The sequence below is a fragment of the Microchirus variegatus genome (genome assembly GCF_963457635.1).
Source record: "Microchirus variegatus genome assembly, chromosome: 3".
Lineage (NCBI taxonomy): Eukaryota > Metazoa > Chordata > Actinopteri > Pleuronectiformes > Soleidae > Microchirus > Microchirus variegatus.
The window spans coordinates 36,358,855-36,372,848 of record NC_139804.1 but is presented as its reverse complement, the minus strand read 5'-3'; the positions used below and the strand labels follow the sequence as shown (position 1 = coordinate 36,372,848).

Sequence of the window (13,994 nt, the reverse complement as noted above, 5' to 3'; positions counted from 1 at the left end):
CTCAAAAAACGACAGTGCGCCTGATAATCTGGAGCACCTTATATAAGGATTAATTGGTAAAGTTTGACTTTATCTGTTTTGTTGACATTCCCTATGGCACAGCTCCATCTAGTGGATGCATAACGCAACCCCGGTCAAACGCTTGACTGCAATATCTTCTATTTTATGCGCCTTATAATCCGGTGCGCCCTATATATGAAAACAGTTCTAAAACAGGACATTCGTTGAAGGTGCGCCTTATAGTGCGGAAAATACAGTACTTGGATCTAAAAATGCACAGGACTCCAAATGTGTACTTCTTCATGTACACATTACTTTAATGTAATGGCTTTCAGGGAGGTTTTTCAATATCGCATTGGAATGTAATGCACAAAATATCAAAACCCTTTTATATACACCTTTATCTCTACAATAAAGTGTAAAAAAATATGAAAATAAAATGGAAAATAAAACCATTGTTTTTTTCTTCAAAGCAACAACGAGCCACTGCAGAGGGGCTGAAGAGCCACATGAGGCTCTGGAGCCGCAGGTTGCAGACCCCTGCTTTAGAGGTTTGGTATCAACGTGCGACGAACTGTAGTTCTTTAAATATAGTATGTGTAAAAACGACAACTTTACGTGTGATTTTATCTTCATTTTAAGGATCAAATAGGTTTTTTTGCAGCTCCAGAATAATTTCATTTGGGTGGAGAGGGGACAAAAATGGCTCTTTTCATTGTAAAGGTTGCAGACCCCTGAACCAGACTGTCAGATGTGGTTCAGTGGGTGAAGGCACTCGACACCACTTTACTCCCAATTCATCCCAGTTTATTTACCCAGTGTCAGGCGACGCCACATTCTCTGTGGAAGGTTTGTGTGTGTGTGTGTGCTGTCGTTGTTATTCCTACACACACACACACACACACACATATCCCCCGATGTGGCTGGAAAATGCACTTTGTGTGTCTGTGTGTGTGTGTGTGTGTGTGTGTGTGTGTGTGTGTGTGCCAGAAAACACATCCAGGAAACATCCAGCACAGGCAGAGAGGATTCACAGCAGCAAACATGACTTTACAACACTGGACTAAATTTAGCACGGGTTTGAATAACCACCAACACTGTTGCCACTACACAGCTCAGTGTATTTGAAATAAATATCTACTTGAATTTGCGATATGATTCACTATATGAGAGGGAATGGTCATTTTTTTTGTACATAATTATGCTCATTTTCATTTGAATAAGGTGTTTTAAATGACTCCTGTGTGACATTTGTGCAGATCTGTGATGAACACTGAGGTTTTCTTCAGTCTGTGCGTAGGTTAGGACAACGTTTAATCTAAAGAATAGTTATATCGCAGCAGGATGCGATAAGATTTCGATGAATTAGCCCCAGTTGGCACGCAACGACGACGACACACGCACACACACAGTAAGTGCAGAATCGTGCAGTCGCTGAACTTTAATGTCGTGTAACCTCAGTCCGCGTTCGGTGGAAATCCACATTAGTCACGATAACGAGATATCGATGCAGATGATCTAATAGGCGTTGTACAGTAGCAGAGGAACGTATCGTGATGCGTCTGAAACACTGAAACACTTTCCTTCACTCTTCAAAGAGCCGCCGGAGCTCACACTGAAACCAGTGGGAAACTGACATTTAAGACCAGCCAGAAATATTGTTGATTGTGAACAGCATCGCAATTCACAATTATTCGTTGCACGAACATTACAGCACAAGGTATTATATCGCAAAAGGGTCACGATGACTAAGATGCAGACGTCCCACGCAGGTTGCGGTCACAGAAGTCGTGCGTGTGTGTGTGTGTGTGTGTGTGTGTGTGTGTGTGTGTGTGTGTGTGTGTGTGTGTGTGTGTGTGTGTGTGAGAGACACGGGGGAGGGGGTACTCTCCCCTGCTGCTCCTGGTATGACTGGCATCTCTGTTGACATTAAAGAAACACACACTAAATAGACCCAGAGCACTGGCACGCAATCATTTTCACACACACACACACACACACACACACACACAGAGAAAACTCACGTGGTATTTGTGTTACAAAAATGATGTAGAAACAGGATTTCAGTGACTTTGTGTGAACGTGGCACAGTTGTGGCACAGTCCGAGCTTTTCAGGAAATGCTGATCTCAGAGCAGCATTTCTCAGGCCAACATGCCTTCACTGTAAAAAAAAATAATAAAAAAAGAAAACTCTAAATTTCAAGGCAACTTGCTGCAATCAATTTTTGCGTTTACAGCCCAACAAAAGATCTCATGGTTTTAACCCTAGAACACCATTGCCGGGTGGTTTTCACCTGAGCAAATACATTTATGAAAACGTAGTTTTTCATTATATATATTTTTTTGAAATTTTTTGTTCCCAAATTCCAAATTTTCCAGTCATTTTGGAGCATTTTTATATTCGTCCCCTCATGGTGCTTTTCTTTCATTTTGTTAGACATGACACAGTTTAAAATAAAAGAACTATTAAGTATTATTGGGTGTATTTATTATCTCTGGTAAAAATCACCCGGCGTTAGTGATGGTGTTTTGAATTTGAGAATTTGATAGTGTTCTAGGGTTAACAGAGTTCCATCAACTAATATTATTTTGTTAGACAAACTTGTAAGTTAGAGTTGTGCCAACTCAAAATTCAAAATTATAATAATAATAATAATCTGAAGATTAGTTCGCCAAACTGTTTGAAAAGAGAATTTTGAGTTGGCACAACTTTAACTTACAAGTTTGTCTAACAAAATAATATTAGTTGATGGAACTTAAAAAGAAAAACTCTAGATTTTTGTTTTGGCTGTAAACTCAAAAAATTATTGCATCAAGTTGCCTTGAAATTTAGAGTTTTCTCAACTTTTTTCTTCTTTTTTTTTACAGTGTTGTTGATGCCAGAGTTCAGAGGAAAATGTCCAAACTGCTTTTATATATGCAGTAGATGCAGTAGATGCAGTAGATGAACACACAACACGTCAACACCTTCACAAACAGCACAGTGTTTGTCTCCAATGACTCATTCCCTGGTGTCGTGTGTACCTAATGAAGTGGTCACTGAGCGTCCTGGCACATGTCTGTCATTATTGGCACTCACAGGAAGTGTGTGTGTGTGTGTGTTCGTGTGTGTGTGTGAGTCATTTGCAGAGAGAGTTTGGTTGCTTGAGGTTTCTCTTCCAGAACGAAGATGCTGTCACTGCGGCTCAGCTGTAGATCTGTGGCTGCCGATCAATATGATCAGAGCTGAAAGAGTAACGAGCGCGAGGCGAGTGAAAGGTTACAGACACGTTTACAGTCATACGTTAGCCTTATCAGTCACACACACACACAGCATTTAGGAGTGCGACGCTAACGAGTCTCTGGATCGTCTTCTCCAGCTGCTGTTTTCATGGATCTTTATGGATCTTTATAAAGTCTCGACAAATCTCCTTTTGAATGCTCGATTTTACAACTTTTGGAAAAGAACCAGCTTTGTTTTATTTAAGTCGGGGAAAAATAACAAATAATATTTGTTTTGTTGATATAGTACCTTTCATATCGCACATTAAAGCATCACAACAATGCAACATTTTTTTACAAGATAATAAAACACATCCAAAGATAGTGGATTAATAAGAATATAAAGCTGCTGAAACACTGTGTTGATGCTTGTTAAACTGTTGTATTGTTAGAAATTGGTTGTTAAAGCACACACACACGGGAGAAAACACACAAAAAAACATCCAATAAAAGGACAAAAACTTGCTTTATTAATTAGAGAAAAATCTGCTTCTTTTCTACTGTTTTATATTAACACACAGTTGCAATAAATAGTTCATAAATGAGTTTAATAAAGGTGTCAATAATAATAATAACAATAATAATAATTAATGATCATTGTTTAGCTTGAAGGGGTCAGAGGTTAAAATGTCATTCAAACTGAAGGCCTCTCGCTCAGTGCAGCTGATGTGAATGAACACAGCAGCAGAGTTTGCTGAGTCAGCATTTCTGAGGATTAAAGCAAACAAAAACAGGTTGTTCCACAGCTGACGGAAGAAGAAAAAAAAACAAAACACACACACACACACAGCGCTCTTGACTCACAGCTGTCATGTCACCGTGGTGTCGAGGTGTCACTTCTTTCTAACAGCTGCCTTCTGTCTGAACACAGACTTCACCTCTGCTGCAGGTCCTCAGGAAGTCTGCGTCCATGTCCACGTCAGTCGTCCCGTGTCCATGGCCGCGTGGACACATCCGCCTGGTGGGTGGACTCCTCGTCCTCTGCCTCCTCCTCGCCTCCTCACCGCTCCTCGCTGCAGGTACGACTCCAGAGTCCTCCAAACACCTGTGTGTGTGCGTGTGTGTGTGTGTGTGTGTGTGTGTGTGTGTGTGTGTGTGTGTGTGTGTGTGTGTGTGTGTGTGTGTGTGTGTGTGTGTGTGTGTGTTCTTGTACTTGCAGCATACTGAGGACCAGGTAGGGTTTTTAACCAACAAAGTGAGGTCATTTTTACGGAGTGAGGACATTTTGGCCGGTCCTCGCATTGTTTTCATTGAAATCACTTCCTTTGTTTGCTATAACATGCTATACTCAATTTGTCAACAAAAATTTTTTTTTCCAATTTTGGACAACATAGTATAGTATGACATTTTTGTCAAATTTTGGATCAAAAATTTTGGGCCAAATTTTTTTTGTCAAATTTTGGATCCAACATTTTTGGCCAAATTTTTTTTTAAATGTTGGTCGACATAGTATAGTGTGACGTTTTTGTCAAATTTTGGACCCAAAATTTTGTGTCAAATTTTATTTTTCAAATTTTGGACGACATAGTATAGTGTGATGTTTTTGTAAAATTTTGGACCAAAATTTTTTTGCCAAATTTTGTTTTCAAATTTTGGACGACATAGTATAGTGTGACGTTTTTGTCAAATTGTGGACCAAAAATTTTGTGTCAAATTTTATTTTTCAAATTTTGGACGACATAGTATAGTGTGACGTTTTTGTCAAATTTTGAACCAAAAATTTTGTGTCAAATTTTATTTTTCAAATTTTGGATGACAAAGTATAGTATGACGTTTTTGTCAAATTTTGGATCAAAAATTTTGGGCCAAATTTTTTTTTAAATGTTGGTCGACATAGTATAGTGTGACGTTTTTGTCCAATTTTGGACCCAAAATTTTGTGTCAAATTTTATTTTTCAAATTTTGGACGACATAGTATAGTGTGATGTTTTTGTAAAATTTTGGACCAAAAGTTTTTTGCCAAATTTTTTTTATACACACACACACACATATATATATATATATATATATATATGTGTGTGTGTGTGTGTGTTTGTGTATAAAATAAAAATTTAATAATTACCCAGATAAATGTTCACCACGTTCTATTTAGTGATGCACTAAACGTACGTAAACGTATTTAGGTTTTGATCTCTGATCCATTACAGTTACATTTTAAATTCTGATTCCTTTCATGCCTCTTTGTCATATCAGTGCAGACTGAACGAATCTCTCGCTCTCAGATTATCATGAAAAATCCCCTGAAAGACTTTCCGAGACTTTTCCACCTGAATCTTTATTTAAAGACATTCTGGTGAATTCCTTGCGCTGGTGTTCGTGGTGAAAGATATTTTTGTTGCGCGGACAGTGGAAACCATAATCCTGCAGATGCAGATCTGTACGGTGATGACATGGAGGAAGTGGGTACCAGCCTCGGTTTTGTCTGGCAGAGCTGCAGCGTTGAGTAACCAAGCGGAAGGCTGTGGGAAACTTTTTGACGTTTCATCATTTTGAGCAAAAAAGGAAACAAAAATGTGAACAGAAACACTGTCTGTTTACAGTGAACAGATCCAGACTCAATCAGACATTTTTCATTCATTCAATTAATGGGGAAAATAACGTCACCTTTTGTGTCCTCTGTTACTAAACTGCTGATCAGACCATGTTGCCCTTTCACTCTCAGTCAGATGTTGCCCAGTAAGTGACCGTTATCTGCTGCTGATGGACACTGAGTGACACTGAGTGACTCCAGAGCAGACGAGGACACAATCCCTTTTTATTGTCCTGTCGGTGACATTTTAAACTATGAATCGATGAATATTTACAACACTGGTTAAAAATAATAATGACACATTACCATAAACGAGAGTGGCAGCTTCCATTTTCTACTTCTACATTTCCTCGCCCACTAAAGTCTGTGGGATTTCTATGAGATGCTATCATAAACTGAGCTAAATCTATAGAGGGTTTTCACCTACGTCACGTTCGGGGCAGTAACGGGAGGTACTCGGAGGTAAAAAAAACTGCGATGGAGAAACGTCCGATACCACAGAAAAGCTCCTCAAGATGCGTTATAGATGCAAAGGCACACAGGGAAGGACTTGGTCTGAGGGGAAGGCCGCGATATTTGGAAAAATGACGGTTTATTGGTGGTGCAGATCCATGGAGTCTTCCGTCTGATATCGTCAATAACGTCTTTATTCAACCTAACCTTAACTGTATGATATCATGAATACCCAAGGTGTAACGTTAGCCAAGAGTTTTTCATTTCATTAGTGTATTTCTATACACTGTACGTACACTATATGAATTATATTATCATCATCACACTTAGAAAATTAGTGTAACCCTTTTACGACCACGGGGATCACCGGTGACACTGCGGCGCTTGTGTATTTCAAATAATCGTAACTCCTCGCTCCTTTGTGCAATTTTAATCATTCAAACTGCCTCTGAAAGTATATAAATATATCTATTATTATGGTGCTAAAAGGGTTAAAGGGACACTGTGTAGTATTTATGGGTTTATATAACCCAAAATCCACTTTTTTATACATATTATGTGCTCCTGCATTGTCTAGTCGCTGTATAATAGTTTTTGTATCGTTTTTGTAGTGTTTCAAAAAGTCATGTAAAATAACACGGTCGCGGGCCGCGGTTGCATAGCCACTGTTAGCAGAGAGACGCCATGTTTCTACAGGAGCCTGTAAGGACAAACGCGAGAGAACAAATCAAGCGTCTCTTTACTTGTAGCAGGAAGTCCCGCCTCCACTCTCTCCGCTTCGTCTGCTACGGCCGCGGTAGCTCCGCCCTCTCCCTCGCCTCACGAACCTCATCTGCTGACACGGAGAAAGACGACGAGGACGACATTTGACCGGCTGAGGACACCGTAGCGCTCAGGGAAGGGAGGGGGTGAGCAGAGGAGCAGTTCTTTGTTGTAAATTTCAGCCTCTCCTCTAGATGGCACTATAAACTACTTACTTCACCTTTAAGAGCCGCTGCTATCAACAATCACTTACCTGACAAGAAATGGGCCAAACAAATTCGGATGTTGTCCAGATTTTTGCCTTCGTAGGTCCTGGTTTAGCTTCGTTTACCCCATTGTTCTCCCTGATTTGTTATAACTTTTTGGTAGTCTATAAAACTCCAAATGCTTTTCCAAATGACCGATTGGTACAGCCAAAAACACGCAATAATTCAACATTTCCTTTAGTTCGGTGTTCGGGATCTGCTTGAGTGCGCTTTGTTTACCTGCGGAGTTCCCTCCAAAACGGCGACTTTCCGGTTTGAAGACCCGCCGTGAAAACCCTCTATTGGGAAACGAACATGTGTGTCGAGTGTGATTTTCAAACCTGTCTTGTTGTTTCCACAGGGAGACTGAGCAACTGCACCCACCCTCTGGTGCCGGAACATGGAGGTTTCCGCTGCGATCCGTCTCCGTGTCGAGGTTTCCCCCAGAAGAGCTCCATCCATTTCTTCTGTGAGCCCGGTTACCACATCAGCAGGGCCCGCGTGTCCAGGTGTCGCCAAGGCAAGTGGCAGCCTCCGATTCCCACCTGCGTCCCCATCAAAGGTAAGACGCAACAACAATATAATGTTTATGTCGCAGTATTTGACATGAATCGACTGGTTTGGGCTCAGTGAGAGACTTTGAATCCACTGAATCTTGTGAGTTCTTAGCATTATCCTGCAGAGAACACAGTTTGAATGAGTTGAAATGATTCAGTGAATGCTTCACAAAGGAACAGAAGTCAGACCCGTGGAGCTCATTGTTCCAGGAGTTCACTTCCCTCTCGTGGTCCCGCTGCTCTTTTCTATGAAGTTTGGATCAAAAACCTCCCGCAAAGATGACACAAGTCATGTGACATAAAACAAATTCCTTCCTCCATAAACAAGCTGAGACTTAGCAGCAGCAGCAACTTCAGTTTATAATCTACTCCGTGATTCATCCGCGTGGTGATTCAGACAATTTAAAGGTGCCATAGAGTGGTCCTGTTGCACATATGGAGGTCTACTTACATACATTAACTTGTTTTTATGCTCAAAAACCTCCTAGTTGCTGTAAACGAGTCGACAGAAATCTGTCTTTTCTGACGCTGTCCTGAGCCGCAATATTTCAGACTGTAATCTCACACCCAGAAGACAGAGTGTGTTGTGATTGGCCAGTACCCGGAAGTGACATATTCAGCACACCAGCTCTCAGAAGCGCAGCGCCCCCCTCTGGAACGGTGGATGCACTGCTACTCATTATCAAAACATTGTTTTAACAGTGTTTAAAAATAGCTTCTTCACGACTCCCCGCCGCAGTCCCTTTGACGACTTTAAACCGGAGTCAGACCCAGAGTCAGAAGACACTGTCGCTCGTGAAACACCTCCAGAACGGACGTTATTCTTCTTCTGCGGTTCAATGTACGCAACCGGATGTGCCCGGACTAGTGCCCGGAGCAGGACGATCTGCTGTTCAGGAGAACCGCTGTTTACGTTACTATTACGGGATTTTCAGAGATCTCGTTGAGCCCGAGATTACAATAAAACACAGCGTTCTCAGCAGTGGCTGAACTGTTTGTTTAGAACCTTCAGCGCTTCGTAAACAAGGTAATGACGCAGATACACACTAAAAAAACAGAGTTAATTGGAACTTCCGGTCTAGGTCTAGGACGATTACTCACTTTGTGACAGTTCCTTCTTGTTCCAAGTGTTCATTAAACAGACGTCACGATTGAGCTCCAGTGCAGATGTTTATATTTGAATTATATGTTTGTGTTGTGCTCATATTAATGTTTCTACAACAACTGCAGTCAATTGTTAAAACGTTTAATCCCTGAAGCATCATCACTAATAAACCACTGATAACCAAGCACTTTTTAAAATAAGGCCCGACCCCTCTTTATCTTTTGACCTACTTACAGAGATGCTCAGACTCTGCAGGAGAACAGTTTCCTCCCGGTTACCACTCACTCACTCAAACGTGTCGTGACAGGAAGTCAGAAAGTGCAGAAAGAGGAAGCGGGCCGAGCCACCATAATAACCATTCAACATTTCCTCTGTGACGGAGTGTGTCAGAGCTTCATGGAAAACCACTCCTATAGTGTCATGGGTACAGAGAAACCCCATCATTTGACTGAAATAAACATATCTTCCTGTGGATAGATCTCATATCAGATCATCTATTGACCATTTTTACCACAGAATAGTTGGGTTTTCCCACAGTTGATCAAGAGAGATAATTGTTTACTTCTCATTAACAACACTGGATAAATGAACCTACAACAAACACTCTGGTTCTGGGAGCATATCTTCCTTTTCTGTCTATAATCATTAATATTAATAATAATCGATTGTTTGTTTAATAGATACATTTAAAAAAAAAATAGTAAAAAAATAAATGAAAAATATTCATCCATCCATAGATTTGTGAAGCTGCAACTCACACAAACAGTTGTTATTTTTGCTTTATACATGACGTAAACAGTCGTTCCCTGACCAGTATTATTGATTGATAATGATTTAAAGAGCCAGTATGTAATATTTACTGGGTTTAATGAAATAAAAATGGTCTAGTTTTCAAAAGAATAAGCCTTTTATACTGTAGCATCGTTGTGCCGCCGTGTTTCTACGTACACCGGCGTTTTTTAAAGTGTAAGCTGGATATGCTCCGCCCACGAAAACCCAATAAATAAACTAAATTAACGAAGACGGTGGAAAAGGCAGCGAGAATAGATCTTTTCTACTGTGTGGACAAGTCAAGTAATCTTACACACTGGACCTTTAATGACGTGCGTCCACCATCATTTGAAATATGTCTCAGTTTCCCCACAATCTGACGAGTGTCTCTTTCCTCAGAAGGTCCGAACATGAACCCCGACGACAGATCAAACGACTCCATGCCCAGCATGGCCACCACGGCGGTGGGCGTGTCCATCTTCCTGCTCACCACCACTGCCTGCCTGGTCGCCAAGTCCCGCCTCTATCCCTGTCAATCACACAGGTAAGAAGATTATTTACTATAGACGCTGGTGAACCTTTAAAGGGGACATGTTATGCAAACTCTATTATCATTCCTATGAAGCTGCTCACCCAGCGCATATGCCAAAAAAGTTTTGACTTCCGCGTTTATTTCCGGGTTATGGGGCCCATAGAGCATGCGCAGAAGTGTCCCTACCATCATTCCTCTCATCTATATGTGAACGAGCCGTCCGCGTTATCGACTTGCTCGGCGCGTACATGAACATCGAAAGGCATGATGGGAGTATTGCTAATGACGTGAGCTAGCGGATTTCATGAATATCGCCGTCACGTTAACTTCGGCTTTTAACCATCGATTTGTAAATAAATGCACAATCAACGATATCGAAGTGAATATAGTGAAGCTGAAAAGTACAATGACGGAGTTAAAGATTAAAACGATCAATAAAAATGGTTTATTTGGGTTAGGACCGTGACTATTACTTTATATGTGTTACAGGAATCATGTTGTTTTTGTCTGATTTCCCTTATTTACTTATATAATTATTATTAGGAACAATAACAACGTGTTAAAGTAGGTTTATAACTCCCGATTCTTTCACTCAACACATTTATATTCAACTATAATTCGCGTGTTCATCACATTTAACAGTAACTTTATGAACCGATAGTGACGATAAGACAAACCGGGAATCAGTGGTGAAGTGACCGCAGGTCTCAGTGCATCACACGGTCACAGCTCCACAGTCCACAACCGTACGACAAGTTTTCATATCGTACGGTTCACTGACAGCAGCGCTGTTCCCGAGACGCCACATGACCGCGCTTGGCTGTGCTCGTACACAGCTGTGACGTCACTCTGAGAAATAAGATTTGTCTGGGCTTTTTATGACCTTTAGGAATGTTTTTCAAACATGAAACTCCATATATGAAAAAAATATAATGTAAAGATTTATAAAAGCCCGTGTCCATGTCTCGAGGTGTCCTGTGGACACTTTTACACGCGTCTCTTTTACTATTGCGGTCAATGGGAAAATTGCTTTTTGGGCTCCATGGGATTTTTTGTTGCAGTACCCACAGTGGCCACCATGCAAAAATTGTCTTCAAGGCAGAGGGGGCGGAGCTCTATCCTGTCCCTTAAGTTTTGTTTTTACTTTTTTTTTAAGGTGGACCTAAAGAGATACTACTAAACAGAGTGTTTTGAACAGGGCTGTTTTGTCAGGGTGATTGAACTGCTGTGGTGCTTCATCCTTATGGTGTTTTGACCAAATGATGTCACAGACATGTTCATTAGGACACCAGGGAACTTGTTAACTTGAAAAAATAGGGTGTAATATGGGCCCTTTAAAGGTTAAAAATCCACATGAGACCACTATTGTACTATATGTACAGCACTTGTTTGACTTCCGGTTACCTCTGTCTTTACCCGTAAAAGCACACAGCAAATGTTTATGACCGTCATAACGTGAAACATCAGCAGCGTGAGGAAGGAAATATTCAGCACCAGCTACTCATTAGCCAGCGCGTTGTGTATTTGTCGCTAATGGATCACGACTACTCTGAATCACCGCCCACACAACCGTTCCCATGACTCTACACCGCACATCAAACCGCCTCCGCTTTGTTTTGATTGAGAAACTGAAACAGTTCAGTGGTAAATGTTTGAGGTTAAAGGTCAAGAGCTTTTTCAAGAACTCTCTCTCTCTCTCTGTCTCTCACTCTCTTCCAGCAGCCGTCGCTCCTCTGACCAGCTGGACCTGATGGTGGACGGACTTCCTGTCTCTCTTCCCTCCTACGAGGAGGCCATGTACGGCAGCTGGGGGCAGCGTCTTCCGGCCTGCTCGGCACCCGGACCCACCCGGCTCCTCTTGGCTCAGGAGGCGGCGCCCGTGTGCCACCAGCTGTCCCGCTGCAACCAGCTGGACAACAGCCACCGCCCACTGCTGTCCTCGCAGAGCCCCGACAACCCCCCGCCGCCGTACGAGGAGGTGCAGCCGTCGCGTCTCAGAGGCAGGACGGGCGACGGCGACGCGCGGCTGCAGCTGCAACAGCTACACGTCGCCGAGGACAAAGACACTTGATTGACGGATCCGTCAGGGTTTCATCTGTGACTGTTACTTTGGCGCGGGCTGTGAAACAGTGACGGCATGCTTTTTGATTGACAGCTAAGTGGTGCTGTGTTTACCGTGCACATGGACATGGACATGACTGCAGACTTCCTGTGCTGCCTGCACTTTCAGGATTAGGACATTTTGTGTCCTGTGACGCGCTATTTTAGATGAAGCTGATAAGCTGTGATTGGCCAGAGGTCAGAGGTCAGGTGACAAAGTTGCCTGACTAGAGAGGACTGTGGTGAATTCATGAATTAAATGTTGATTGTATAGTATTGATTGCTTGTACGGGCACGAGGAGGGAGTTTATGTGCACGTGTGTCTCCGCTGTCAGGTGAAAAGCTTATATCCAGAGTCTCAACTCTCAGGAGTAAAACCGCCTTGTTTTTATTATTGTCCTGACAGAAATAATGTTTTTAAAAAAATTCACGCGTAATCCTTCATTTTAAATGAAAAAAGAAAAAGAATTAAAAAGTGTGTGTGTGTGTGTGTTTATGTGTGTTTTCAGTGTTGTTCTGAAGACATCATATTTATGCCTCCCGTCAGTGACGGGCTCGACCGAGGCTTCCTTCACGAAGTCACTTTTGCGCTGTTATAGAAACCGTCGTTGCCACGGCGACCGACTCTGTTCCATCTCCGTTTTAAGACTCTTGTGCAGTCGCATTTGTGGTCTCGGCTCGCTCGTGTTGTTGACTTGAAGCCAGTGCGGTGCAGAGACACTGAGGGGTGTACAGCAGAATATAATATATTATAATAAAAATATAATATAATTGGAAACTAAACCAAACAAACCAACAAAAAGTAGATATATAATACCAAACCCTCTCTCACCTCACTGGCTCCCTCTCTGTAACGCAGCTGAACGAATGTATCTTGTGTTTTGTTAAAGAATATTAACTATTATTATATGATTGTAATATTTACAGTTATTATTTGTACATTGTAATATTGCACAGAAACGTATGATGAATAAATGTTAAGATGGTTATTTCTTCTTCTGCAGTCTTGACCTTGTTTGGGAATGAACTGAATTGAATGTGTGTGTGTGTGTGTGTGTGTGTGTGTGTGTGTGTGTGTGTGTGTGTGTGTGTGTGTGTGTGTGTGTGTGTGTGTGTGTGTGTGTGTGTGTGTGTGTGTGTGTGTGTGTGTGTGTGTGTGTGTGTGTGTGTCAGCACAGGGCAGAGAGGAAATATTCTGGGATTTTCTTTGATTAGGGTTTTGAACACAGTTCCGATGAATAATAACAAACTGCATAGAAAGGAATTAGTGTCATTAAAATCCTGATTTAATGTTAGAAACACACAGCTGCTGTGTGAGGTCTTTTCCCGGGGGTTAAAGGTCAGGCCTCCTGGGTCTGTGTGAGGGCGTTTTATCCAGTTCAATCAAAAGGAGAAGTTGGGCTGGACTTGTCGATTGTCAGGAAATATAAAAGAGAAGTGTCACTTCTGTTTACTGTAAACGGTCAGCTGAGGTTGCACTCAACTGAATGAATGAATGAATGAATGAATGACCACAAATCATTGATTATGAAACTTGGAAAGCACATTTTCTGATGAAATGACCACATTTCAATTGTCCTTTCTTGTCGCTCGTGTCCTCTTTAGGACGTTTTCTGTCGTAAACAGTGGGGAAAAAAAAAACCTGGTCCTAATGAGATCAGATATTAAACTGATTCT

At 41.6% G+C, this 13,994-nt stretch overlaps 1 protein-coding gene across 1 annotated transcript in view; it reads left to right on the top strand.

Moving 5' to 3' along the window:
• The window catches only part of LOC310925162 (sushi domain-containing protein 6), a gene marked incomplete at its 3' end in the record, with an annotated part of 14,744 nt that extends 2,456 nt beyond the window's left edge, over positions 1-12,288 (top strand). The window contains exons 2-5 of the mRNA XM_083887036.1: positions 4,134-4,281; positions 7,614-7,814; positions 10,085-10,229; positions 11,940-12,288. Coding sequence (XP_083743162.1) covers positions 4,173-4,281; positions 7,614-7,814; positions 10,085-10,229; positions 11,940-12,288 — 804 coding nt within the window. The 5' untranslated portion in view covers positions 4,134-4,172. The remainder of the gene's footprint in view (positions 1-4,133; positions 4,282-7,613; positions 7,815-10,084; positions 10,230-11,939) is intronic.
• Between the last annotated feature and the right edge of the window lie 1,706 nt (positions 12,289-13,994).